The sequence below is a fragment of the Electrona antarctica genome, assembly GCF_951216825.1.
Source record: "Electrona antarctica genome assembly, chromosome: 10".
Taxonomy (NCBI): domain Eukaryota; kingdom Metazoa; phylum Chordata; class Actinopteri; order Myctophiformes; family Myctophidae; genus Electrona; species Electrona antarctica.
In genome coordinates this window covers 20,261,041-20,274,209 of record NC_136791.1, presented here as the reverse complement: position 1 = coordinate 20,274,209, position 13,169 = coordinate 20,261,041, and the positions used below count along the sequence as shown (strand labels likewise).

The window sequence follows — 13,169 nt, the reverse complement described above, 5'->3', positions numbered from 1 at the left end:
TCAAATGATCGGAATCGAGAGCAAAAAAAACAAAACTTGATCGGGACATCCCTAGTATACACACATGTAGACGGATCCCTGGAAGTACTCTGTCCGTGCATACCTGCAGGGACAGATGCACACAGGCCCAATGATGCACACAGACACACAGCAGACAGAATGCATGCGCAGTTGTGCTTCTGAGTAGATTTTGCAGCAGCGACCGTCTGATATAAATAGACTCTGAAGTGTGTTTTAGCCAGCAGCTTACATGGTGCCACCCTCCCTCCTTTCACCTGACAGCCCTGTTCCCAGTGGTGGAAAAAGTATACTCGTATGTTTTACTCAAGTAAAAGTATCAATACTGCAATATAGATATTCCCTCCTCTGTGTCATCAGTGTCCATACCCGAGGCGGGGTTGGCGAAAGGGCCTTTCTGTGTGGAGTTTACATGTTCTCCCCGTGTCCCCTAGGGTAGGTACCCTCACAAAAACATGCAGTAATCCTGGTCTCTAAACTACCTCCCCCTGGCTAGCCGGGGCGCCTGATGGAGGGGAAAGGAACTGTTCGGAATAACGTGTTCCTTCCGCGCGCTACGTCCGGCCGGGGAAACTCTCCCCTGTCAGGTGAAAAGAAGCAGATTGGACTCCTCATGCATAGAAGGAAGCATGAGGTCAGTCCGCTGCCCCCCCCCCCCAGGTTGGCAGAGGAAGTGTAGCGCCCAGGATTACATTAGATAATTGTCACTGGGTGAAAAAATTGTGGGATAAAACATTTAAAGAAAAGAAAAATACTGCAATATAGAAATACTCTTTCCAGTCCACAATTAAAAATGTACTAGAGTAAAAGTGCAAAAGTATTGGCAACCAAATGTACCTAAAGCACCAAAAATAAAAGTAGTCATTGTGCAGAATGTCCCGGTTCCAAGTTTTCAAATGTATACAAATCTTTAGAAAATAGCAGATCGACTGCTGTTAACTGCTGTTACCAATGTGTCGCATCGCTCTCTCTCTGTGTCTGTGTGTTTTAGCCAGCAGCACTAGTACCACCACCCTTCCCTCACCTGACACTACCCCCCCACATTTTCTCTCTCCATGCACTGTCCCCTGTTCAGTGTCTAATGCGTTGTCCTTTCTCTGGAATTGGCCCAGGATATACTTAGAACAGCTGGGGACGACTCGCGGTCAGACAGGGCAACTCTTACGGGCAAGGCAGGCAGCGAGGCTGCTTCTACACTAGTGCATGCAGTCAACCTATAAGACTAAAATAAGGGGTTCAGTTCGGTTTTAAGTCAAGCGTGAGCTTAGTGTGACACTGCAGTAGTTGACAGGTACGTATGAGGGCCTTGGATTTATTTTCATGCTCATTGGTGCACTGCTACTGTATGGCTGGTGTTGGCTTCTATACTGTGACCGCAGAATGATACTTCTGGCAGTATAGGTCTACGTATTTTTTGCACCTCAACAGAACGGGCTAAGCACTAATGCTCAGGTGGCCTACATTCACAATTGATTTCTTTCTCTTTTTGGTGTGGAAAACCTAGACTAAAAATAGCATTTCTAACCGGTGCTCCGAACCGGTTCAAGGAACAGAAACAAACAATATTTTACTCTGAGCGGAAATGAAAACAGAAAGGAAATCATCATAACTCGTTCTGAACAAAAAAAGGTAATTTTAAATCTAAACTGTTAGTTTTCTCATCCTTTTCTCCTCCTTTCTCATCCCTATAATATTTAACAATAAGTCGAAATTGTCTCCATCTGCAATTACGATTTCTTTACAAACTCCCAAATATCTTTGGGATCCTCACCCACATGTCTGCGTGCTTTCAATGCACCAATGTGCCTTAATTCTCTATCGCAGACACAGATTATTTCTGACATCAAACCAAAAAAGGCAAAAATACACCTGTCCCGTGTGTGCACACATGGAAGCCATTCAAAACCTGTCTAGCAAAGCAACAAGCGCAGCAGAGCACACATGCTCCCTCCCTGTCATCCCGAGGATAACGATGAAACGCAGCACCTGCTGCTGGCAAGAGAAAGGGAGACCATCACCGTCCTCACATCTCCTCCACATACTAGACGAGCCCATCTAAAGCACAGCAGTGGCGTTTTTAAGTACTGGCCAAGCATATGGTTGTAGCCAAGCCAGACTTGGCACAACCTCGGCATCATTGCACTCCCTGACCATTCTGGTTAGTGTGTGGAATGTGCATTTTCATTCTGGATGTTTATCCTTTCCTCACTGAGATCAGAATCACTTTATTTGTCACTATCCCCCCAAGTACTTACATACATAAAAAATCACACCCGTGTGAACTGAGTGGTGCAAATTCCCCCCCACCCACCCCCCCTCTCTCGCTCTCATTAGCAGGCAACAGTGCATCTCTCTGTCTCTGTTTCTGCCACAACAGCGCCCCTACTGGTACTCATGAGTCACACATGAGTCACACACATTAACACGAGTCACATACTGTAGGTTAACACGAGTCACATAGGTAGGTGAACACGGACATTGCTGTTCCTTGGAGTGGTTGCACCACTCAAAAATATGAAATACTGTTTCCCCTCAGTCACTTGCAGTGCAACATAAAATACATCAAGCCTATTTAATACCAACTGACCAAAACTAAGATCTTGAATGACAAGATCCTAGAAGACATTCTTTTCCTATGTTTGATTAAAAAAAATATGGACTACAAGGCTGCCTCTAATAGACTAGACATGCTGTCTTTCAATCTTTCTGTATGATTTTGTTTTTAATAACAAAGTCACTAATGTTGACATGTAGTACTACTAATACAAGTGTGCGTGCACATTGCTTTTCATTTCTGTAATTATTAAAAAAAAATGTAGGCCCCTATGTTTAAATTAGTACTTATACTGTTCAATTATATTAATTCAAGTGAAATATTTTCATATGGACAATAAATGAAGAAAGACATTATTTATTTTTAGCCTATGTAATGTCAAATTTGTATTTGCGTCCACAGCGGCACATCAATAATTGTTTTAAACATACTGTGTAAAACAATGTAAAAAAATGAACATATTCGTTTTTTTCCTTTTGTTATAATCATAATTACGGTATAGCACATCTGCAAACAGGGAAAGGTTGATCCACTTAACATACCGGTAATTCTATTGCCCCTGAAATCATACTTTTCAAAAGACAAATTTGCCTTTTCACAATTATCATATTGAGAGGGGAGAGCAAAAGAATGTCTGTCCTGTGCAGACAATCGGTCAGCCAAAACGGGGTGGTTGATTGCTCTCTAGACCTTCCACATGAGGAAAAAACCCCTATACCAGTGGTTTTCAACCTTTTTCATGTCGAGGCCCATTATTTATTTGGCATTTGAGCCACGGACCACCATGTGATGACATTTAGCCTCGCAGACCCAAAACAAAAAAATATGTTGTTATGGTTGGAAATGATTTTGCCCACAATTCCTTGCTGTATTGATGTGGTACCATTAGGAGATATAACAGGCAAACATTGATACAAAATTAAAAAATTCTCATACATTCTCTAATTGTGTAGACTTCTTGTAAATTAAGTAATGCAAATGCGAAGCCCACGCAGCACCTTCCTCTAGCCCAATAAGAACAAAAATGTAACTTGAGAGCGTAAAATGAAACCAAATGTTGGTTTACTTTTACGCTCTCAAGAGTTAAAGATTCATAAGGATCCATTTGGTTACCAAGTCTTCATCGTTTAGCTGGGGGACCACCTGGAACCCCCTTGAAGGACCACTGGTGGTCCCCGGACCACTGGTTGAAAACCAATGCTCTATACCAAGGTGAAATACTGCTTTACGGGTGCAGGCCGTGTCACCCAAACAGCGTGACTGTGAGTTAAGACCACAGATGGAGGCATTTAAAGTGTGCTGTCCAACACAATGCAGGGGGATTCCTGGCCAAAGGTCACCGCGATATGCTGCCGAACTAGCTGACGGGCCAATAAGCCATCATCATCACCACCTGCTAACATTGGCCTGTTTTTGTGAGCTGAAGTGGAGCCGAGTGAAAGGGTCTGAGTCTTTAGAGGAGGAGGAGGAATTCATTTGTCTCCAGCCAGCCAATAAGTCTCATTGCATGGCGTTGCTGTCGGGGACCAGAAACCTTGTATGTCCCCAAAGCGGTTCGTTTGCATGAAATGAAAGAAAATAACCTGTGTATCGGTGTTGATTTTGGCAGCAAATCTAGATTTTAGTTTCAGTCATAGTCTTTTGAATAATTTGAATTTAGTCTAGTTTTAGCTACAGCTACAGTTTATTTAGTCAACTAAAATGTATTTTGGCGGGCCTTGATGCTGTCGTAATGGCTGATTTTACACATGCTGAAAATAGCAGATCTACAAGCTCACAACGTGTCACACTGTGACGCATTGTGAGCTTGTAGATCAACATGCAACCAAGCATAACTTGTCTTTTAGTTCTACTGGATCTCTTCTCCACTAATCCCTCCCTAACATTTTAGTTTAGTTTTTATTTGTTGACGAGATTGTCAATATATGGCTTAGTTTTCATTTCGTTTCCATTTAGTTTTTGTCAGGGGAAAAAGGTATAGTCGACGACATTTTTCGTCATAGTATTAGTCGACAAAATCAACACTGCTGTTTATCCAATGTTGTTAGTATTTAGTCATGAGCTAAATCCATCCATCCATCTTCAACCGGTTATCCGTAGTCGGGTCACGGGGGCAACAGCTCCACAAGAGTGCTGCAGACTTCCCTCTCCAGAGCAACATTAGTGACTTCCTCCTAGGGGATCCCGAGACGTTCCAAGGCCAGTGAGTCGATGTATTTCCTCCAACTGCGCCTTGGTCTGCCCCGGGGTCTCCTCCCAGTGGGACCTCCCTAGGGAGACGCCTGAGAAGCATCCTAACCAGATGCCCGAACCACCTAAGCTGGCTCCTTTCCAGGCAAAGAAGCAGCGGCTCTACTCCAATTCTCTCTCGTGTGACTGAACTTATCTCTAAGGGAGATGACAACCATCCGTCGAAGAAAACTAATTTCGGTCGCTTGTATTCGCGACCTTATTCTTTCGGTCATGACCCACACTTCATCACCATAGGTGAGAGTAGGAACGAAGATTGCTCGGAAGACAGAGAGCTTTGCCTTCTGGCTCAACTCTCTTTTCATCACAACAGTGCAGTACAGCGACTGCAATACCGCCCCTGCCGCTCTGATTCTCCGGCTGATCCCCTTCTCCGTCCTCCCCAGACATAAGCCTTTCACCTTTTTTTCATGTTTTTCAAAAACGTGTAGCGGCATGTTATGAGCTTGTACAGATCGTCTATTTGTGTGACACTAGTGCTGCATGATTCTCGCTCAAATGTGAATCTCGGTTTTCCTCCACATGAAGAATTGAGATCATGATTCTCACACGATTCTCATTTTTTTCCCATGAAAATAATTGTCTTTCAAAGTCTATCTGTGTAGCAAAAACATTAGAGTACCTAAGATTAATTGGACAGCCAACTAGTGCTGCACGATTCTTGCTCAAAGTTTAGAAATGAGACTGCATATCGGTAGGTGTCTGAATCTAGATTGCAATCTTTTATTTTTCGATTAATTGCGTGGCACTACTGTAGTATGACCAAGTAGGGCATTCATTTACGAAAAAAAGAGGAGAAAGAAAATATACTGTTACTGTTATCTGGACATACAAGGTTTCTCCCCTCAGATGGTCCGCATATACAGTCAGTCACTGTGCATCAACTCGACCGCTGCACCCCCCCCCCCCCCCCCCCCGCCAGTCACATTATCTCATTCCCAAGCTGCACATGATGGGACAGCTTCCAGAACATTTCAAATTAAAGCCCTGCAATCATGCAGGTGTCCCAATGTTTGCCTGTTAGAGAGTGTTGCTTGTCACAGCCTGAGAGCGCCTTCAAACTGTGGGGATCCATCTTTATCCTCGATGACTTTCACCCACTATTCCCAAAGATGCAGACCTATTATAGGCATCACTCAGAATACATTAAAAAGGAAAACAATCATATTTTACCTTACTGCTGTTTAAAAATGTTTTAAAATATGAAAGTCCATGCTTGCTACATGGTCACTGTTGCCACCGTGATGACGATATTGCTGCAGAAAATTGCCATCTCAAGTCATTTTCAACCTTAAACACAGTTTCCTAAAAGCAAATGGAGTAATCTGTCAAAAGGGAGAAAGTGTTTGGTAGGACTGTCTTGAATTCAGTTGCGTTATCTCCGTCCTTTGGTCTTCTCAACCGAAAAGTTGATCATCTCTTTGGGGCAGCCTATTGATCATTCCGCAATAGCTATACAAGTTTCATGAAAAGTCCAGCCATACGTTCTCAACGGAATTCACTAACAAACACCTGCAATGGGTGTGACAACACAACCCCATGCATCCAACTCATTTGGCAGAGGTAATAAACCACCTCATTTAGATAAGACATTCTGACTGAGGAAACAATTACTAATAACTTTAGTAAAACAATGATTACGAGGAGGCGAGGTTTGCAGAATTATCGCGAGGAGGTTATTAATTCAAATGAGTGCCTCCATCTCTTTGCCTCCGTATCTCTCGTAGCACTCGAGCGTTCCCTGGCAGGTGCTCGTGCTGAAGGTTCTAGACTGAAGTTCAGCAGCACACAGTAATTGCCATCATGGCGCACAGAGGAGCCCACACAGCATCTTCCTCTAGCCCGTCAAGAACTGATACCAGATTCTACAAGATGTCTTCTATAAAATCATGACAGTTTTCTGAAAAACGTATGCTCAAGGACCCCCAGAATTATCTGTATTTGGCCGCCGACCCCCATCTGAAAAATATGTTGTTCCAGGAACCCCAACCACAAGCAATTCTTTATTTATTCTTCCTTTATTCGGATCCCCATTATCATGAGTTAAAATGTTCGCCGTGAAAGAATAGTTATTCAATGATTTGCACACATTTTCACGATTTTTCAATAGAGATCTACATGATCGTAGCGCGGCACTCGGTGCCGCGCTACGAGCATGTAGATCTGCTATCTTTCAACAGCTAAAGTTTAAAATAATGGTTAAGCGCTAAAGTGACACAGATGTGTTCCAGATCTTAATGGGCTAGAGATGAAAAGTAGCCCCGATGTGGCTCCTAAAGCTGATCCTCTTAAACATGCCAAAGGCCATGAGTAAGCAGAAAAAAAAATGAAATGGAGAAAGGAAGGAAGGAAGGAAAGGGGGGGGGAAATTCAGGAAGCAAAAAAAAAAAGATATTTCAAATTGCCGTGTGAGGCTAAAGCGAATAGGACAGAAATCCGTCCGAAAGGGCCAAATAGATTCATTTTTCTGATAAAGCTCTCGAACTCGAACCTATTGGCTCAGCTGCCTCCCAGGTAATCGTGGTAATTAGTTACAGCCTTGGGCTGGTGCCATATGGTGTAACAGATTGTTTTACCGTTGTCCTTTTAATTCCCTTTTCATCCTCTCACCAATTTCGGTGAAATGACACTGTGCTGCCGGCTGCCACTCTCTTACATCTCGCTGGGTGTTGTGAAGCCTCAGAGTAGAGAAGATAAAAACCACCAAGCCAAAACATTTATCATACAACACACCCACTTCAGCTATTCCACAGACAAGCTTCCTCTGCCAAAGCAGCAGGAAGAATTTGTGTATGCATCCAAAAGTCTGCCTATGCAGAATGAGCTATTTTGTGTGTGTGTGTGTGTGTGTGTGTGTGTGTGTGTGTGTGTGTGTGTGTGTGTGTGTGTGTGTGTGTGTGTGTGTGTGTGTGTGTGTGTGTGTGTGTGTGTGTGTGTGTGTGTGTGTGCGTGTGCACTCAACTATAGTGCATCAAGATAAAGCAGGTTATTGTCTGTGATGGCCAGGATTATGGCAATGATGATTCTAAAAAAAAATATGATATTAAAGCAGCTGTTCTAGTCTGCTCCCATTTAGCTCCCTCCCTATTATAACCAGAGTCATTGCTTCATTGATTAAATGCCTTTCAGCAACTCCGAGACGTTAAGGATATAAAAATAAATAACCACTCTCAAATAAATAAATTGGAAGGGATAAGTTAACCACCGATGAGTGACAGCAATGGTTATGAGCATTAGGTCAACCGTCGATGGGAATCCAATTACACATTTACATAGATACCCTCCTAGGCACACAGTCTCCTTACAGGCTCCGCCAGAGCTATTGTTGCTAAGCAGCGGCACACTGAACTGCACAGCACCAGCCACGTTTAACAGGAGAATCCAAATTGAATAGGGCCCCCCCATTTCAGAAATTTGCCTGATAAAAAATAAAATAAAAAATGTTCAGCTTCTGGCAATCTCCAACATTTATCAGACTAATTTTCACATTATGCGAGTCATTATTTTTCCTAAAACCAAAGTTCTTCCCCTCGTGGCAGGCAGCGTGACTCAGATTGTAAAATTTAATTTCTTAACATGAACAAAAAAACACATGAAAATCCCACTAGGAGAGCCAAATGGTATAAATAGGAGAGCCTTGACAGCCATGTCACTGCAGAGAGGCTATACAGACTGGAAGCGAACAAAGCCCACGGCTTGAAAGAATGCAAACTAGCTCTGTACGTCTCCACAGATAAACATTGCAATAACTCATCCGAGTAAATCTATTGTAGCTCTTTAAGAAACAAAAATGAGCCAGAGTGTATGTACCTGCATGGGAATAAATATGAACTGTACCGTAGCATAAATCAAGAAATACATGCATGCAAGCATCGATGCTCCTCATTCTCAACATATAATACAGTATACAGTATAACACTGCATTAATATAAACAAACCAAAAACAGAATTGTGTTGTGAACCTAGAGCTGTGGTTCCCAAACTTTTTCATGTCAAGGACCCCCAAATTGACACTAATTAGCCCGTGGACACCCATTTGAAAAGATATTCCAGGGACCCCCCTAAGGCCTAAGAGAAGATTTTTACGGCTCTAGCAGTGATTCTCAACCCGTTTAAATTTCAAGGACCCCCAGTTTGACATGCATATTAGTCTACAGATCCCCATTTAATGGCATTTCTATCTCCACTGGGACCCCAATTTATTTTGTATAATCAATGTTAATGTAACTCTGAGAGTGTACAAATGGACCCGTTGGGATCCATTTGGTTCCATTTGTACACTCTGAGTTTTGGTTTCAAACTATCATTTAGCTGGGGACCCCCTGGAACTCCCTCAAAGACCCCTGGGGGTCCCCGGACCCCACTTTGGGAACCACTGTTCTAGAGTACATTCAATATGTTGCGCCAAAGACATTAATCACTTTAGCCTACAGTGCACGCACACACGCACGCATAGAATCCAGATCATCCTGGTTGGAGACACAGAATGTAGGACATTGTCCCACTGTATGTGGGTCCTTGCATACTAATTCCTACACGGGTTGTGCTTATAACCATGCCCCCGGGCAAGTTAAATTTACTGAGGTTAAGGTTAGGGTTAGCTTGTACATCTGCCTTGTTTTTTTCTTTTTCTTTTTTAGAATGTTTGAAAAATGTTGAAAATGTTTTAAAAATCAAATGGGGTCTGCAAACAACTATATATATCGATTTTGGGGTCCTTGGCACAAAAATTAGTTTGAGAACTACTGGGTTCAGAGGGATAATCCTACTATAAATGCGCCACGTCTCTGCGTGCGTAGTTGCGTGCGTGTGTGTGTACGGTTGTAATGCACGAGAAGCGTTTGACCCACCGACTTCACATTCGACACACGCGTTCCACACCCCCACATGGGGAGTGCAGTGCCAGGTATCAGGTCGGTCGGACCCACGGTTCTCCAGAACCACCACAAAAGGCTCTGGTCAGGCTCTGCCAGTGGGCCTAATGAGGCCAACTCCTTTCACCTGGGCCAGGCTCTGCCAGTGGGCCTAATGAGGCCAACTCCTTTCACCTGTGCAATTTCCAGCCTCTGCCTCAGCCAATTGAGGCTCAACCTATCAGTCTTCACACGCACAGGCACATATACAGATATCCATGTGGGACACCGGCTGACAGTTAAAACGGGTGCTATGACAACGTATATCATTAGGTTCCCAAGTTGCATCGTTCCCAAGTAGGCCGGTGGCCGACTGCGACGGGCACGTACAGGTCTAGTCCTACTATAAATGCGCCACGTCTCTGCGTGTGTGCGTGTCTGCGTGGTTGTAATTCACATAACTCGAGAACCGTTTGACCCACGGACTTCATATTCGACACACGCGTTCCACATCCCCACAGGGAGTGCAGTGCCCGGTATCGAGCCACAGTTCTCCAGAACCACCACAAAAGGCTCTGCTCAGGCTCTGCCAGTGAGAATCCCCTCAGTGGGAATCCCCTCACCTGTGCAATTTCCAGCCTCTGCCTCAGCCAATTGATTGCCATGGCAACCCCACACCTGACAATTGATTAGCCTACTTAACCAGTCCACTTGACAACGGGTATTATTAGGTTCCCAAGTTGCATAATTCTCAAGTAGGCCGGTAGCCGACGGGCACGTACAGGTCTAGTAATAATAATAATACAACTGTATTTGTATAGCACCTTTCATGACATGCAGCTCAAAGTGCTTTACAGAGCAATAGAGGAAAAAAAAGAAAAGCATAAAACAATAGCAGTAATGCAATACAGTGAGGACATGAATAACAACAACTAGGATTTTAAAAGCAAAAGTGTAGAAGTAGGTCTTCAGCTGTGCTTTAAAAAGTGTGTAAACTACAGCGGCTGCCTGTCAAATAGGTATAGTGGGAGTTTGTTTGGGTAAGAGTTTGTTTGTTTTAGTGTTGTTTTTGGCAGCACATTTCTATTTTAGTCTAGTCATAGTCTTTGGAATGAAACTACATTTAGTTTTAGTGACATTTTAGTCACCTGGAATGTTTTAGTGTTAGTCTAGTTTTAGTCGACTAAATCTACATTTGATTTTGACAACTTTTTTGGTGGGCCTTTATGCCGTCGTAATGGCTGATTTTACACTAGCCGATCTATAAGCTCACAAACCAAGTGTAAAATGACTTATACCGGATCTTTTGTCTACTAGTCCCTTCATAACATTTTAGTCTAGTTTTTATTTGTTGACGAAATTGTCAATATATTTAGTTTTAGTTTTAGTCATCATAGCTTAGTTTTTATTTAGTTTCCATTCAGTTTTCACCAGTGAAAAAGGTAGTCGACGAACATTTTTCGTCTTAGTATTAGTCGACGAAAACAACACTGGACGGGGCTGCATGCCATCATGCTCACCTCAGCAGGGGCTGTCTGGTGCTGGGGGGCACGGCGGGCGTGTCACCGTCCTGGGCCTGGGGAGGCTTCTTGGTCACCTGCTTGTAAATGTTCCTGGCCGTCACTCCCAGCCACAACATGGTGGACAGAGACGAGTAGTGCAGCACAACTCCAACCTGGGAAGAGAGAGAAGACACAGGAGCACATGAAGGCACATATAGAGTTAAGACCTCCATATTATTATGGTCAATGCCTGTGTGAAAAGTGGGAGTGATTGGTGCAGGCAGTGAGGAGATACGGCGGTGTTTCTGACACATTCAGACAGACATTGTCAGAATTATAGTATGATTATGATGATGATGAGCACACCACCCTGACTCCCCTGCCCCTGCGCTCAAGCCCCCAGAATGGCTGGGTAGCATTGAAGTCGTCTCCCTACTGGTCAAAACTGGTACTGCAGGTTAAATTCATGAATGAATCGTGACTTAGGATGCGACGTAGAGGTACCACAAGAACAGTGCAGAGGGGTACTATGATAGGAGCCAACCAATCATATATCAACGCTCGAGGGGTACTATACACAGAAGACTTCGACGTTCTTCCGGGTGCTTCAAAACGCCACTGTGCAACTTCCATTGAAGTGAATTGTGACATTTTTTCTTTTTTTTGTAATTTTTCTGAGCTCAATTGCACCCAAAAAACCTGAACTTTTAACATTCAGTAGATTTTCTGTGGTGTGGGGGTTTCTGGCTCAAACAGGGGCTCTGAGTTTCCTACTGTTTGTGATGTAAGAGACAGAAAATCCCATATATGTCAATGGGATTTGCCAGAAATCCCATTGAACTCAGAAAGACTTCCAAACCCCAGAGAAAGCTCCAGACCACAGAAAATCCACTGAATGTTCAAAGTTCAGGTTTTTTGGATGTAATTGAGGTCATAAAACCTAAAAGAAAAACGAAAAATAAAAAACAAATGAAAATGAATGTCATGAAACCTTGAATAGCTCCCCGCTCCCCGCTCCACACTCTATCCTTTATAACTCATTCCATGCCACGGGACGCCTTTGGACGCCTCCCCTTTATCGAAGGGCAATATCTCACAACGGGTAAGGGCTAGTAATAATAATAATAATAATAATATAAACTTTATCTATAAAGCACCTTTCAAAACAATGTTACAAAGTGCTTTCCAATAGCAGAATAAAATACAGTGTAGCAATATAAAACGGCAACAATCAAAACAAATTAAGACAATGTAAACAGGTGAAAGCAAAATAAATCGATCAATAAATCAGTGAAAGCCATTGTATACAGGTGAGTTTTTAGCTGTGGTTTAAAAGAACACAGTAAGCTTATATGTCTTATAAGGCCTCTCTGGCAGGGCATCCCAAAGCTTATAGTGCCTGGGCCGAGAAAGCCCCGTCACCCATGTTGACAAGTTGGGTAGCCGGAACTTCCAGGAGAGTCTTGTTTGCCCATCTAAGGCTGCGGCGTTGGCCTATGAGGCTCCAGCATATATCTTTAATGTAGCTAAGGGCTAAGCCATGCAGGGCATTAAAAGTGCATTAAAATTTTAAAATCAATCCTAAAACTAACAGGCAGCCAGTCAAGGGAGGCGAGGACGGGAGTAATGTGGTCACGCCTTCTGGAGTTTGTCAGTTATCTGGCTGCTGAATTCTTTTGCACTATTTGGAGACGGGAGATTAGTATTTTTTACTGGGCCCAGACCATGACTGAGTCCTTTATAACCAGTGTTGTTTTTGTCGACTAAAACTAAGACGAAAAATGTTCGTCGACTACCTTTTTTCACCGACGAAAACTAAATGGAAACTAAATGAAAACTAAGCTATGATGACTAAAACTAAGACTAAATGTATTGACAATTTCGTCAACAGCTAAAAACTAGACTAAAATGCTAGGAAGGGGACTAGTGGACAAGAGATCCAGTCATTTTACACGTGTGCATGCTGAAAATAGCAGATCTACAAGCTCACGA

The 13,169-nt window shown here is 43.1% G+C and overlaps 1 protein-coding gene across 1 annotated transcript in view; it reads right to left on the bottom strand.

Annotated features, from left to right (window-relative positions):
- adgra1b (adhesion G protein-coupled receptor A1b) overlaps nt 1-13,169 on the bottom strand; it is a 244,545-nt gene that overhangs the window by 6,251 nt on the left and 225,125 nt on the right. Inside the window, exon 17 of the mRNA XM_079513357.1 lies at nt 11,196-11,350. Coding sequence (XP_079369483.1) covers nt 11,196-11,350 — 155 coding nt within the window. The remainder of the gene's footprint in view (nt 1-11,195; nt 11,351-13,169) is intronic.